We start from the raw sequence: 14,506 nt of genomic DNA, 5'->3' as shown, positions 1-14,506 counted from the left end.
AGCGAGTGAGGACTTCACTGTGATTCACTCAACCCATTCAGTTCATTGGAGAGAAAGAAAATACATTATGAACCCACTTATGGAAGTCATAGACTAAAAATATCTGCATTGGGAAGAAATATAATTATATTTCTCAGATAAGCATGCAAGTTTTCTGCTGTAGTTTAGCACTACGTTTCTGTGAGATGATAAATTGGTCTCCTTGGGTTTTGTGACAGCAAAAAACCTATCCTGTATTAACAGAATCCTATGGCAATATGCAGGTAAATTTCATTTAATTAATTTCCAGTTTAAGAGATTGACTCTCCTTTCACACCTTTTTTGTTAATGTCCTGAAGTCAACATTGGCATTTCAAAAGTTCCAATAATAGCTGATGCTTCCAAGTTTGTCACCACCAGTCCCCACTACATGGAACACACAAAAGGGCACTCTTTCCCCAGTGCAGTGCAGATTTGAATAGGCCTAGCCTATTTTTCAAGGTCTGAATATAATATTTAGGCTGTAGGAAGCGTTTTCGGAAACCTTTAGGATAGGCCCAAACGTTCGGCCCTCTTATTGGAAATATATTCTCTTTACGCTCCCTTACTTTCACTAAAGTTCATCCTGTTTTGTAGGCCTACAACAGATGCAATAATAATGTACAAACCTGGCCCATAGCCCATGATCTGTTCATCTCAGTGTAGCCTAACTCATCAAGTTATCATATCTACAGTGTATTTTCTGTGACCGACTGTGTTCATTTGTTGATATAGGGAGAAACCTTCAGTCTTTATTTGAATGTGTTAACACATTTAGTCTCCAAGCCTCTCTGTGAGTCAGTAAAACTAGCGAATCGTCTTGTTTTCACTTCTCTTGTTTTCACTTCTCTAGTCATATTCGCCTCTCTCTGAACTTAAAACAGCATGCCAATACTGCACAGTTGCTAGGTAACGAGGGTATATGGGCCACAATAAGCTAGGTGAGGTTGGCTGGCTGTGACATATGGCATCCCAAAACAGGATCCTCAACATAAGGCCCTGCACTAAACCACTAGGCTTAGCTTCACAGACAGTATCCTCCTTGATAATTACAAAGGACATTGTGGAGAAAGTTCATCTTTACTTTTACAAGCAGTCAATTTAATCCAGATTCCTGTACTGATCATGTCCATATTGAGTTCTTATTGTTCCCAGGTCAGTGTTGGGAAGCTACTCTGAAAATATAGTTTGCCAAGCTACCAATTACTTGAAGTTAAACTACACTAAAGCTACCCTTAAGAAAAAAAACTTTGTGAAGAACTATCATATGTAAATATGAAATGTCATAGACTACAAATTGCAAGAACAGATCACTTTCGCGTTGAAGCTAGAAAACAGTTGACCACGCCTCTGTTGTGGTCAAAAGCTGAGGGATAGGCCTGGAGAAATGTAATGACTCTTAAATTCATAAACAGAGCTATGAATGCAAGGACTGACCATCCATGATATAAAAATTATAGTTTTAACCATGTTTTGAGGCTATACAGTGTTTGTTTATATTTCCATTGTTTACAAACATTGGAGTAAAACAAGCTTATATTTGGGGTTCTGACAGTTGAACTAAGCTCATGAGGCATTTATACATTATATTAATTTGTCATTTATAAGTCCAAAAATTGATCTAACAACTAAGGATTTCAGCTTTAACAGAATGTATAATTTAGTCTATTAAAAACAAAAACAATGTTTTAAGTGACACTTAGGCTGGTCTGATGCTAAAAAAGAAAATACATTCTTGCCTACTTCACCCATATTTTGTTTTTTCAAAGAAAATTAGTGTGTAGTTCCAGTAGTTATAGCTACACCACTACATGGCAAAAAAAGTGATTAACTACAGAAAACACTACCTAGAGTTAAACTACCACTAAGCTACTGCAACATGTAATTCAATTACTAGATGAACTACATGTTGTTCACTACTCCCCATCACTGTCTATTGGGGATCATGGTGAATAACGAATCCACTTTAAACTCACCACAACCTAAAGAAATCTCTGAGGGTCCACAATTGGTGTTGAGAATGCCGTTTGTGTGTGTGTCCATCCCACCTTCCCTGCCTTTTTGTGTATCCCTGGTCTTAGCACATCTGTGTGCTTAGGGGAAGACCTCCCACTGCGCTTTGGGCTAGAGTGAAGCTCAGCCTATAGCTGCTGAGGAGGGGAAACCATTCCTGAATAAATTTGCCTACTGTCCAGCCTTATGAGTGACCTCTGACCTTTCAGAGAAAAGTTATTGAGGCCACCACTGCACTCTCCCAGGCTGACCACTCAGAGGGGCTGGGAAAGTGCCCTGGTGGGGGAGGGGCTGGCTGAAGGGGGGTCACACAAGAGAAAGCGAACGGGGTAGAGAGGTGGGGGTCTGTCATGATTGGAGAGATTCCCTTCGAGTCCTATTCCCCACATCCACAAGTGTGGCCCTGATGCTTTGTTGTGACTCTGAGCTAGGTCCAAACAGAAGGCTTCAAACAGCCCTATCCTACAATGTTTGGCCCCCATTGTTTTCTCCCCTGCCCTTTCTTTCGCCCTGCATCGCAATCTATTTGGCCCATTCTATCAGTTTTCCATTCTCTCACTCTGCCTCTTTCTGTACTTTTTATATGGTCCTTTCTCAGTTTTTGTGGGCTGGTATTCACTTTGGTGAGAATCCTACACTTATTGACTGTTTGCTACTACTCATTAAGAATGCTCGTTGATTAAGAGTGTGGTTATAGGCTGACAATTAAAGGATGGAATCAATATGTTGTATCAATAAATACAACAAAGACAATGAGTTTAGATGATGTGAGACTTTGGGTGGCTGAAACATGAATGAACCATGTTCTTTTATCAGGAAACCCCTCAGTTTATTCACTATTAGTTCCATTTCTTAATGCCATTGGCAAGACGGTTGTTTAATAATTTTAATATCAAGTATTGGTCTCTCCTTAGACCTTGCACATAATTATATCACGCCATACACATGGTAGTTTGGGAAACTTAAAAATAAATGCATACCAATCTAGATCTATGCGATGATTATCTTATACATATCTAAATTCTTTGTCCTTGAAACGAAGTGTGCTTACTTGGCATTCATTTCACATACATCCTAAACCAGAGCGTAAACAAAGTCATAATAAATAAAAACATGTACACACTTTCATATTTCTGCAAGAGGCAGCTTTGTTTCAGCAGGAGCAAAGCTACTATCCCAGAGTAGTCACAGTTTCACTGGCTCTGTCAAAGTCTTTCGTCAGTCTCAGGTCTGGCCAGTGGCCGTGTCCTTTCGTGGAGCGCTTAAACGCTCCCTTTGTTTCCCAGTCTGTGATGCTGGTCTGCCTCCACGTGGCAACAGTGGGGACTGCATATTCTCCTTGTCAGTGAGCTGGGAGAGGAGAATGTCCACACTCTCTTCTAAAACCCCACTCAGAACCTTCTGCTCCTCCTGAGAGAAGCGGCCCAGAACATGCCGGTCCACTGATGTTTTACCTGATGGTCTGCCAATCCCAACACGCAGTCTGGGCATCACCTGGGGGGCACAAGAATAGAATAGTACTATATTGTCTGTCTTTTTGCTCTGCTCCCAACCCGTCCAGACAACAGTTCCCTTTGACAGACATGACATTTCTCTGGATTCTCTAGCACTTTCCACAAATTTGTCAAAGGGAACAGTCATCTCTCAATTCCTCCCAATGTGGGAAGGGAGAGTATTTGCCTGTGTGGAAAGTTACTTACATCAGTCTGCAGACACTCAACACAGGACCGCACACCATTGTGACCCCTGTCAATCAACAACATATAGAATGAGCACAAAGTTGGGAAGATCACATTGTTGTCAGATAGCGTCATTAGTCATGCTGATAACTGTCTGGGAATCAACTCACCTGGCGCTCCCTCCTTGTTTCATAGCAAGCTTTCCAAGAGGCTTATCCAACTCATCATGAACCAGCAGTATGTGCTCAGGCTTGATGCTGTATTTAACCGCTTGATTCAAGGTAATTAAAAACAAAATATCATTAATATCAATAACAATGACAATATCATTAATATCATCAAATATCATTAAAAAAAACAGGAAAGCAAAGGCTAGCTTTTTCAAACAGAAATTTGCATCCTGTAGCACAAACTCCAAAAAGTTCTGGGACACTAAAGTCTATGGAGAATAAGAGCACCTCCTCCCAGCTGCCCACTGCACTGAGGCTAGGAAACACTGTCACCACTGATAAATCTGCAATAATTGAGAATTTCAATAAGCATTTTTCTACGGCTGGCCATACTTTCCACCTGGCTACCCCTACCCCGGTCAACAGCCCTGCGCACCCCACAGCAACTTGTCCAAGCCTCCCCCATTTCTCCTTCACCCAAATCCAGATAGCTGATGTTCTGAAAGAGCTGCAAAATCTGGACCCCTACAAATCAGCCGGGNTCCTTTATTGGGGGTGTCTTGCTAATTGCCTATAATTTCCACCTGTTGTCTATTCCATTTGCACAACAGCATGTGAAATTTATTGTCAATCAGTGTTGCTTCCTAAGTGGACAGTTTGATTTCACAGAAGTGTGATTGACTTGGAGTTACATTGTGTTGTTTAAGTGTTCCCTTTATTTTTTTGAGCAGTGTATATTAGGCCCATATACTTATGGGTTTTCCTTTCTCTCACTCTGTCTCTTTACCTTACTTGTATATGCTCTTTTCTCAGTTTTTGTGAGCTCTGATATTCACTGTGGTGAGAATGCTACACTTCTTGACCAATTGCTACTTCTCATTAAGAACACTCGTTGATGAAGCATGGTTATAGGCTGAGAATTAAAGGATGGAATCAATATGTTGAACCAGTAAATACAGCAAAGAGAATGAGCTTAAAAATGTGAGGCTCTTGGAAGCTTTCAAGAGTGGCTACAACATGAGTGGAACAGGTTCTGTTATCAGGAAACCCACTGGTTATACCTCAGTTCATTCACCACTAGTTACATTTTTTCTCAATGCTATTGGTATGATGGTTTTATTGTTTAATCATTCTAATATCAAGTCTTGGTCACTCCTTGGACCTTTTACATAATTGTAGAGTAGGCCAAAAAAACAAAAAATGCATACATAAAGTCCCAATAAATAAAAACATGTTCACACTTTCATGTTTCTGTAAGAGGCAGCTTTGTTTTAGCAGCAGCAGCAAAGCTACTATCCAAGAGTGCAGTTATAGCTTCACTGGCTCTGTCAGTCTCATGTCTGGCAGGTTGTGTCCTTTGCTGGAGAAATTGAGCAAACCCTCTGTTTCCCAGTCTGTAATGCCGGTCTGCCTCCTGGTGGCAACAGTGGGGACTGCACATCCTCCTTGTCAGTGAGCTGGGAGAGGAGAATGTCCACACTCTGTTCTAGAACCCTGCTGAGAATTTTCTTCTCCTCCTGAGAGAAGCGCCCCAGAACATGCCGGTCCACTAATGTTTTACCCGATGGTCTGCCAATCCCAACACGCAGTCTGGGCATCACCTGGAGGGCACAAGATAGAATAGTACTTTGTCTATCTTGAGAAATAAATGTGTATTTTTACCCTGCTCTTACACCCCCCCCAGACACCAGTTCCCTTTGACAAACATGACATTTCTCTGGACTGTCTAACACTTTCCCCAAATTTGTCAAAGGGAAACGTCATCTCTCATCTCGTCATCGCTCAATTCCTCCTAATGTGGGAAGGGAGAGTATTTGTCTGTGTGGAATGCTACTTACATCTGTCTGCAGACACTCAACACAGGACCGCACACCATTGTGACCCCTGTCAATCAACAACATATAGAAGGAGCACAAAGTTGGGAGGATCACATTGTTGTCAGATAGCATCATTAGTAATGCCGATAACTGGCAGGGAATCAACTCACCTGGCGCTCCCTCCTTGTTTCATAGCAAGCTTCCCAAGGGCCTTGTCCAAGTCGTCATGAACCAGGAGGATGTGCTCAGGCTTGATGCTGTATTTGACCGCTTGATTCAAGGTCATTAAAACAAAACAATATCATGAACAATTAATTTACAGTAGGAATAGCTCACTTTGTCATAATTCCTCTGACAGTCAAAACTGAAAATTCATAAAATGTCAAAAGACATCAAGAAGACACAAGAATCCTCACCTGCTTTGGCCACGGATACACCGTTTGTGTTCATCAGTAGTCGTGGTCGGAGAAGCACAATTTGGGTGTCCTGGATGTCAGATACGATGACCTCACCGGAAACGTGCCTATCGCCATGCCAGCTATCAGCTAACCTCAGCCGGGCAGCAAGTGCTTCCAGCACAGCCATGCCCACACTGTGGCGCGAACCGTTCATTCCAGGGTTGCCCAGTCCCACAATCTGCACAAGGACAAGAAATACTTATTTTCCATCTTTGCATATTATATTTCTCTAAACGCCACTGGAGAGTACAGTCATCTGCTCCCACAAGAATGGACTGATTTGTGTACATTTAGCCACACATTTGACCTGATATGAGGGTATTAACTCACAATAATAAAACATCCTGTCACATGCCCCGAATACAACAGGTCTAAGTAGACCTTACAGTGAAATGCTTACTTACAAGCCCTTGACCAACAATGCAGTTTTAAGAAAATATCAAAAAAAAGTAGGAGATAAGAAAAACAAATAACTAAGGAGCAGCAGTAAATAACAATAGCTGGGCTATATACAGGGGATACCGGTACAGAGTCAATGTGCGGGGGCACCGGTGTCGAGGTAATTATGTACATGTAGGTAGAGTTATTAAAGTGGCTATGCATAGATAATAATAAAGAGCAGCAGCAGCGTAGAGGGGGGGGGGGGGTGGGGGCAATGCAAATAGTCTGATAGCCATTTGATTAGCTGTTCAGGAGTCTTATGGCTTGGGGGTAGAAGCTGTTTAGAAGCCTCTTGGACCCAGACTTGGCGCTCCAGTACCGATTGCCGTGCGGTAGCAAGATCTGAACGCCGACTGCGAGCCAGGCCTAATTGCCCAACATCAGTGCTAATGCTCTTGTGGCTGAATGGAAGCAAGTCCCTGCAGCAATGTTACAACATCTAGTGGAAAGCCTTCCCAGAAGAGTGGAGGCTGTCAAATACACTATATATACAAAAGTATGTGGACAGATGTATAAAATCGAGCACACAGCCATGCAATCACCATAGACAAACATTGGCAGTAGAATGGCCTTACTGAAGAGCTCAGTGACTCATTGTGGCACAGTCATAGGATGCCACCTTTCCAACTAGTCAGTTCAACAAATTTCTGCCCTGCTAGAGCTGCTCCGGTCAACTGTAAGTGCTGTTATTGTGAAGTGGAAATGTATAGGAGCTACAGCGGTTCAGCCACGAAGTAGTAGCCACACAAGCTCACAGAASGGGACCACTGAGTGCTAAAGCGCATAGCGTGTAAAAATCGTCTGTCCTCAGTTGCAACACTCACTACCGAGTTCCAAACTGCCTCTCGAAGCAACATCAGCACAAGAACTGTTAGTCGGGAGCTTCATGAAATGGGTTTCCATGGCCAAGCAGCCGCACACAAGCCTAAGATCACAATGTGCAATGCCAAGCGTCGGCTGGAGTGGTGTAAAGCTCGCAGCCATTGAACTCTGGAGCAGTGAAAACACGTTCTCTGGAGTAATGAATCACGCTTCACCATCTTGCAGTTCGACGGACCAATCTGGCTTTGGCGGATGCCAGGAGAACGCTAACTGCCTCAATGCATAGTGCCAACTGTAAAGTTTGGTGGAGGAGGAATATTGGTCTGGGGCTGTTTTTCATGGTTTGGGCTAGGCCCCTTAGTTCCAGTGAAGGGAAATCTTAGTGCTACAGCATACAATGAATGACATTCTAGACAATTCTGTGCTTCCAACTTTGTGGCAACAGTTTGGGGAAGGCCCTTTCCTGTTTCAGCTTGACAATTCCCCGGTGCACAAAGCGAGGTCCATACAGAAATGGTTTGTTGAGATCGGTGTGGAAGAACCTGACTGGTCTGCACAGAGCCCTAACCTGCAGCTGAAGGTGGCACAACCAGTTATTGAGTGTAAGGGGGAAATTACTTTTTCACACAGGGGCGACAGGTAGCCTAGTGGTTAGAGCGTTGGGCCAGTAACCGAAAGGTTACTAGATCGTATCCCCGAGCTGACAAGGTAAAAATCTGTCGTTCTGCTCCTGAACAAGGCAGTTAACCCACTGTTCCTAGGCCGTCATTGTAAAGAAGAATTTGTTCTTAATGTTCTTAACTGACTTGCCTAGTTAAATATAAAAAATAAAAAACTTTTTCACACAGTGGAATTGGGTGTTGCATAACTTTGTTAATTAAATAAACAAGTATATATTTTTTTGTTATTTGTAAATTCAGGTTACCTATATCTAATATTAGGTTTTGGTTGAAGATCTGATAACAAGGCTCTGTACCTAGGGAGGTGATAGCTAGTAAGCTAAACCCAACTCAGCCCTGGGGCCCCCCCTGGGTGCACATTTTGGTACCTAACGTCTCCTCTTGCCAACTCACCTACAGCGCCTCACAGCCAGAGTGGCTCTACACCTCCTGTGGACTGGGCGAGAGGTGGATTGTCTACATCTGGCCATGATTATTGTTATACCCACTGAGTGGCTGGACCCGCGCTTTTATAGGCTTTGCCTGGGGACCAAAAAGGATGTCATAATGGCATTGACATGATCTATTTACTTTAAAATAGAAACAGTGTTCTGTTTCTTTGGCCAACCCAATAAACCCTGGTAGAAAAAAATAATCACTCAGGGATTTAACTAGTCTAGTCATTACAAAATATAGCCCAGTTTTCTCAAACTCAACTCTGGACCTCGAAGCCAGTTCCACTGCTTTTTGTTTATTGTTCCTCTCAGGATCTAGACCTGGGACACTATGTGGGTGCAATTAATTATGAGTATTTCAAAGGAGAGTACGTGAATCAGGCCTTCATTGTTGAATTGCTGCAAAGAAACTACTACTAAATGACACCAATAATAATAAGAGACTTGCTTGGGCCAAGAAACACGAGCAATGGACATTAATCTGGTGGAAATCTGTCCTTTGGTCTGATGAGTCCAAATTTGAGATTTTTGGTTCCAACCAGTGTCTTTGTGAGATGCATAGTAGGTGAACGGATGATCTCCGCATGTGTAGGTCCCACCGTGAAGCATGGAGGAGGTGTGATGGTGTGGGGGTGCTTTGCTGGTGACACTGTCTGTGATTTATTTAGAATTCAAGGCACACTTATCCAGCATGGCTATCACAGCATTCTGCAGCGATACGCCATCCCATCTGGTTTGTGCTTAGTGGGACTATCATTTGTTTTTCAACAGGACAATGACCCAAAACCCACCTCCAGGCTGTGTAAGGGCTATTTGACCAAGAAGGAGAGTGATGTAGTGCTGCATCAGATTATGAAATAATAGTACATCTTTTGACTAGGTAAGCCACTACATTTAATTTCCATTTAGATAAATTGTAATAATAATTTTAGCAAATATTTTGTTAACAGTTACTAATGCGATGTTTGCAAAACTGTAGGCTACTGTGAACAACATCATGTACAGAATCTGATGCGCCCTACTGACACACTGTCCGCTGTGGTACTACATTGTCGCCTACCACGTTACGAGCATTGTTACATTATTCTATTGTAGTGATGGGCTGCTATGCCAACAGCAACATTGTAACTAGTAGTAGGCCTACGATTATTACACATCAAACTCTGTGAGCAAGACAAGTGGTTGCAGTGCACCAGACCAGAAGACATTTGTGCAGCAATGTCTTTCTTGAATATTTCACTTACCAGCCTCCGACGAGCATTTGTGTGGACTCCTGCTCCAATGTCCATTACTGGTGCAAAGGGTTCAGTCAGCAACGCTCGGTTTATCAGTTTCGATAAAAGTCGTCTCATTGTAACAAAGTTCAACAGCGTCTTGAAAAACTGTGACACACAATACCAAAGTTTACCAGCAACAGTGACGTGTCTCATGAGTGCAAAAAAGGGAACGTCATAAACACTTTAATCTTCATAACTTCATTGTTGTATCAATAGCCTACTGTCTGTGACCATCAACATCTCAGATTAAATCATGTACTCCTGACATTTCACTTCAGTTATAAACAAACCTATTTGAAATGTTTATAGCTTTGGATTTATCAATACAATTGTGAAAACAAAATAAGAAACGTTGGAAAAGAGTAAATCTGTTACTGAACTAGACCTGCCATGCAACTTCGACATTAGTCAAAGAGACTGGTGGCCAGAAAAGTGAGAGGGTTTATTGTGACCAACGTCTGGTCTTTTTAAGCGTACCGCCACCTAGCTAGGAGGTTTATAAATGCACGTATACACGCCTACACGCTCATAGAAAATGAACAGTGTAATAGTGATTTTTTACCTTTCAGCCTTGTGTAACTTTATGTATTGGAATTATATTTCACTTCTAGACCATTGAAACAAATGATGATGATGATGATGATACGACTATATGTGCATGCAGCCTACAGTAGTACATGAGGTAAATCAAGAAAAGTTCAACCAAATGTTGCACCAAAATCATATTTTTTGTCTGGAAAATGCTTTTCTTGATCACAAAACTAAATTGACTGGCTCTTTTATCTGAATATGGAGTTATATCAGTTTATTGATGAAAAGGTATTGTGACACAAGGGTTATAATTTGTTCAGGTTGTGTCTGGAGGGATAGACCACGTGCACATTGGAGTTTAAAGTTCTCACATCTAGAGTTCTTCTGTCTCAGGGGTCTGTCTCAACGAGGTAGCAGGGTATGGCATCAGGGACAGGCTGGCATCTCTCCACCACAGCATTGATCTCCCCCACCTTCACACCATCATAAGTCCCTGTGATGGTGGTCCAGTGGGTGTCTCCGTTATGGTAGGTCCGGCTCAGCCTACCCGTGAAGGGGATGTCGGCGGTCATCTTCCTGCCCTCCATCTGCACGGCACAGGAGTGGTTGGGAGGGACCAGCAGCTCCACAGAGATGGAGTGGCTGATAGACTCCACCATGGTGGTTCCCTCTGAGAAGCTCACCGTCTGCTCCTTGGTGAAGTCCACAGTGCCTGGGCTGATAATGGGCACCTTGGCCGTCATGGTGGTGGAGCTGTTGCGGCTCTCCCTGCCGATGTCCCAGGTCTTCTCCACAGTGCTGGTCTTCTCCAGCAAGACCTTCTTCTCCACACTGCTGCACTCCAGGTTGGTGACCCTGACAAACTGCATGGCCTCAGGAGGGTGGTTGAACAGCTCGATCTGGTCGATGGCGTACTCCACGTGAGAGATGTGCTGGCTGTAGGTGTCCCTGTTGATGGCCAGGACCTGGTATCTCTTGTACCAGTACTCATCGCCCTCCCAAGGCAGGAAGAAGGCTTTATGTTGGGTCACAACCTTTCCCAGACCGTATTTGTTCTTGCCAACGTATATCTCAACACCTTGGCAGGTCTTGACAGCATGTTGGGGAACAGCACCGTATTCCTCCTCGATCCACTCCACAAACTCAAAGTTGTCCACATTGACCAGGACTTCGAACTTGGAGGATGAATGCTCCTTGTCAGCGTAGGGGTACTGGCAGAAACTGCCTTTGCTTGCGGTATAGAAGCCAGATTCGCAGTTGACTTTGCAGATGTAGTCATGTCGTTCGGTGTAACCGTTGTAGATGCCCACAGCACCATTAGGGAGGGACCCTTCCCATTTTACCCATTTAAGGTTGGCGTTCTCTCCATACATAAACAGGGAATCGAGAAACTGGGGCTCTAGATCTGAGGTCTCTGTCAGTGTGGATGAACTATGGATGTCCAGATCAGGGACCACATCTTCCAGCAGAGGGTTGAGCCAGGGCTCTGTGATGAGGTACAGAAAGCAAATGTCATTGGTTGCAATGGAGTATCTTTTGTGGAGTTGAAATCTAACGTATTTGGATTCATTCACTCATTATTGATGAGTTAGTTAAGAAGCTGAGAGTAAAAATGGGCTTCTAGAGAAAAAGGTCCTGCCTCTCGCTGAATAGTAGAAAGCAGATTATTCAGTCGACATTCCTATCGGTCATAGACTGTGGCAACATTATCTATTTGAGCGTAACTGCAACTTCATTAAAGCCATTAGATGCAGTTTAGCATAGCCCACTGAGCTTTATTACGAGCGACAATTTTTGAAGTCATTACTGCATTCTCTACCAGAAAGATGGTTGGTCCTCTTTGATGTCACGTAGGTTGATACATTGCTATGTTTTCATTTATAAAGCCCTTTTACAAAAAGTCCCACTGTACAGAACATCTTTACTTAACTTTAGACATACGAGTTATCACGCCCGGTCTCAGGGATGGTTAACTCTGGAAATGTCTTTGGTCTCTACTGAGTTAGATAAATCAGCTATTAGTTTTCTTGCACCTTATTTGTGGAACAATCTTCAACACGTTCTTAAATTTGATGTTTTGGTGCCTCTTTTGTATTTATATTTTGTATTTATATTGATGCATTTTGTATTTATATTGATGTGTGTATTTTCTGTAATGTGTGTATTTTCTGTAATGTAATTCAGAGCTCATCTGTAAAATAGACCTTGGTCTTAGTATGACTCCCTGATAAAATAAAGGTTAAATAAATCAAATAAATACAATTCTTTAGTTTGGTAGAGAATATTCAGACAAAATGTTTACACTCTGAGACCCAGTTGAAGGTTTTTGATCAACGTGTTTGTGTAATAGGCTGTAATACAGGGGAGAATGGTGGGAGGCGCTATAGCAGAACGAGCTCAATGTAATGGCTGGAATGGAATTAATGGAACAGAGTCTAACATGTAGTTTCCAAATGTTTGATACCATTCCATTTATTCCATTCCAGCTATTAAACTGAGACTGTCCTCCTATAGCTCCTCCCCTCAGCCTCCTCTGGTGTAATATAATCAGACTCACTGCTGGGTGCATCCTGCCCCTCCTCCAGCTGAGAGGTGTAGAGCAGGGGGTCAGAGAGGAAGACTGGGCTGCAGAGCTGCAGCACTGCCAGGATGACCAGGAAAGTCAGCCTCATCTAGCAACAAACACACACACACACACACACACACACACACACACACACACACACACACACACACACACACACACACACACACACACACACACATCAGTTTACCTATCTCAGATGACATTAGCAGAGTGCTACCCTGTGTATTTTTAACATTCACCACCTTCAATCTGGAAAATGCTCAGTGTTCCTTGTTGCTGGCATTTCCATATAAATATCCATGCGTCCCCCATCTACAGCATTTCAGACACTTCATTGAATATACTTCAGTATATTGCTGATGGACTGAATACATTAAGATGCTCATTTGTAGGTCTTGCCTATCATTTACTAAAGAGAATTGGCTTCTGAAATCACACAAAAACTGCCTCTCCAGCTTAGTAAAAGATCCAACATTTGAAATGGCATTGATTCCATGAAGCAGATGCACAATACAGTAAATCCTGATATTAGTATTCAGCACAGAGCTAACAGCAATAGAACATTTTATACACATAGGTTGATGCAAAGAAGCTGTTTTACCTTGACAGGTTCCTCCTCCAGTGGTGTGATCTGCAGCCCCTTGCTACGTTTTAAACCTCCCTGCAGGATAATTACCCCCAATAAAGTAGCCAGCGCTACAGTGAGTGGCCCGATGCCCATTGGTCTAGTACTCTGCTATATAAGAGTCCTCTGCTGCTGCTTCCGCCCCATTACTTTTGGTGTACAGTGCTTATTGTTTAGTGATTCAAAAAGTAAAGTGAAGGACACTGCACTAAACAGATACAACTAGAGAAAAAACATTCAAGAGGGAGCTGGTCAACACAAAACAGATCTCCAACGTGCCACAAAGGACAAGGGGCAGCTACGCAAGGAGAGACAACACCAAAAAGGCCCAACCACCAGTCACCCCTACCCACACTGCACCAACATATGTGTCTGCCGGATCGGCCTCTACAGCCATCTGAAGACCCACAAATAGAAGACCCCATTGAGGACAGTCATACTCGACTCGAGTGATCGCCGATGATGATAATAATAATTTGACTATGTAGTTTTGGTGCTCTTGCAGTGGTTGTGTAAGTAATGATTGAGATGATACCTTTCTACCCCATTACAGAAGTCAATATGAGCTTTTATATCACTGGACAGGATCTACCGGGAATCACGTACAATGTCTAAGAACAAAATCACATTGCATAAGAAAGGCTTTGGTATTGTGATGGAAGTGAGGTTGTTATTGGTAAGCAAAGACAAAGAACACAGTGGTAATATCCTTTAGAGTCCTCCATTATCGATTATTTCAGAGACTATTGCCATTATCACAATAACTATTACCTCGCAGCAACACAGAGATAATATTGTTGACCCTGTCCGGATGAAGGCCAAAAACGTGGAATTTCTCTGATTGGTAAAACCTACTGATGATCACAAGGGTCAAGGCCATCTCTATAAGTCCTTGAACAGATAGCTATTATAAATTCCTTTATCATGGTAGATTGAAAAGACTCAATGTTCCTC

The 14,506-nt window shown here is 42.7% G+C and overlaps 2 protein-coding genes across 3 annotated transcripts; both read right to left on the bottom strand.

Moving 5' to 3' along the window:
- Positions 1-2,903: 2,903 nt before the first annotated feature.
- Positions 2,904-10,723, bottom strand: ptrh1 (peptidyl-tRNA hydrolase 1 homolog). 2 transcript variants are annotated; one of them, XM_024002955.2, is made up of 5 exons: positions 9,777-10,723; positions 6,114-6,333; positions 3,881-3,980; positions 3,732-3,777; positions 2,904-3,525 (listed from the first exon to the last, which is right to left on the bottom strand). In XM_024002955.2, the coding sequence occupies exons 1-5, from the start codon at positions 9,960-9,962 to the stop codon at positions 3,256-3,258; spliced, it is 822 nt and encodes a 273-aa protein (XP_023858723.1). In that variant the 5' UTR covers positions 9,963-10,723; the 3' UTR covers positions 2,904-3,255. The 2 variants fall into 2 exon arrangements, with proteins under 2 accessions (XP_023858723.1, XP_023858724.1); XM_024002956.2 differs by lacking the exons at positions 2,904-3,525; positions 3,732-3,777; positions 3,881-3,980 and adding exons at positions 4,981-5,481; positions 5,719-5,764; positions 5,868-5,967.
- On the bottom strand, positions 10,600-13,582 carry LOC111974874 (natterin-3). Its single transcript, XM_024002937.2, has 3 exons — positions 13,529-13,582; positions 12,898-13,012; positions 10,600-11,826 (listed from the first exon to the last, which is right to left on the bottom strand). Exons 2-3 carry the CDS (start codon positions 13,010-13,012, stop codon positions 10,730-10,732), a joined length of 1,212 nt encoding a protein of 403 aa, XP_023858705.1. The 5' UTR covers positions 13,529-13,582; the 3' UTR covers positions 10,600-10,729.
- Between the last annotated feature and the right edge of the window lie 924 nt (positions 13,583-14,506).

Source organism: Salvelinus sp. IW2-2015, linkage group LG15 (assembly GCF_002910315.2).
Source record: "Salvelinus sp. IW2-2015 linkage group LG15, ASM291031v2, whole genome shotgun sequence".
In the NCBI taxonomy this organism is placed as follows: domain Eukaryota; kingdom Metazoa; phylum Chordata; class Actinopteri; order Salmoniformes; family Salmonidae; genus Salvelinus; species Salvelinus sp. IW2-2015.
The sequence above is the reverse complement of the archived record's forward strand: the minus strand, read 5'-3'. Positions and strand labels throughout refer to the sequence as shown.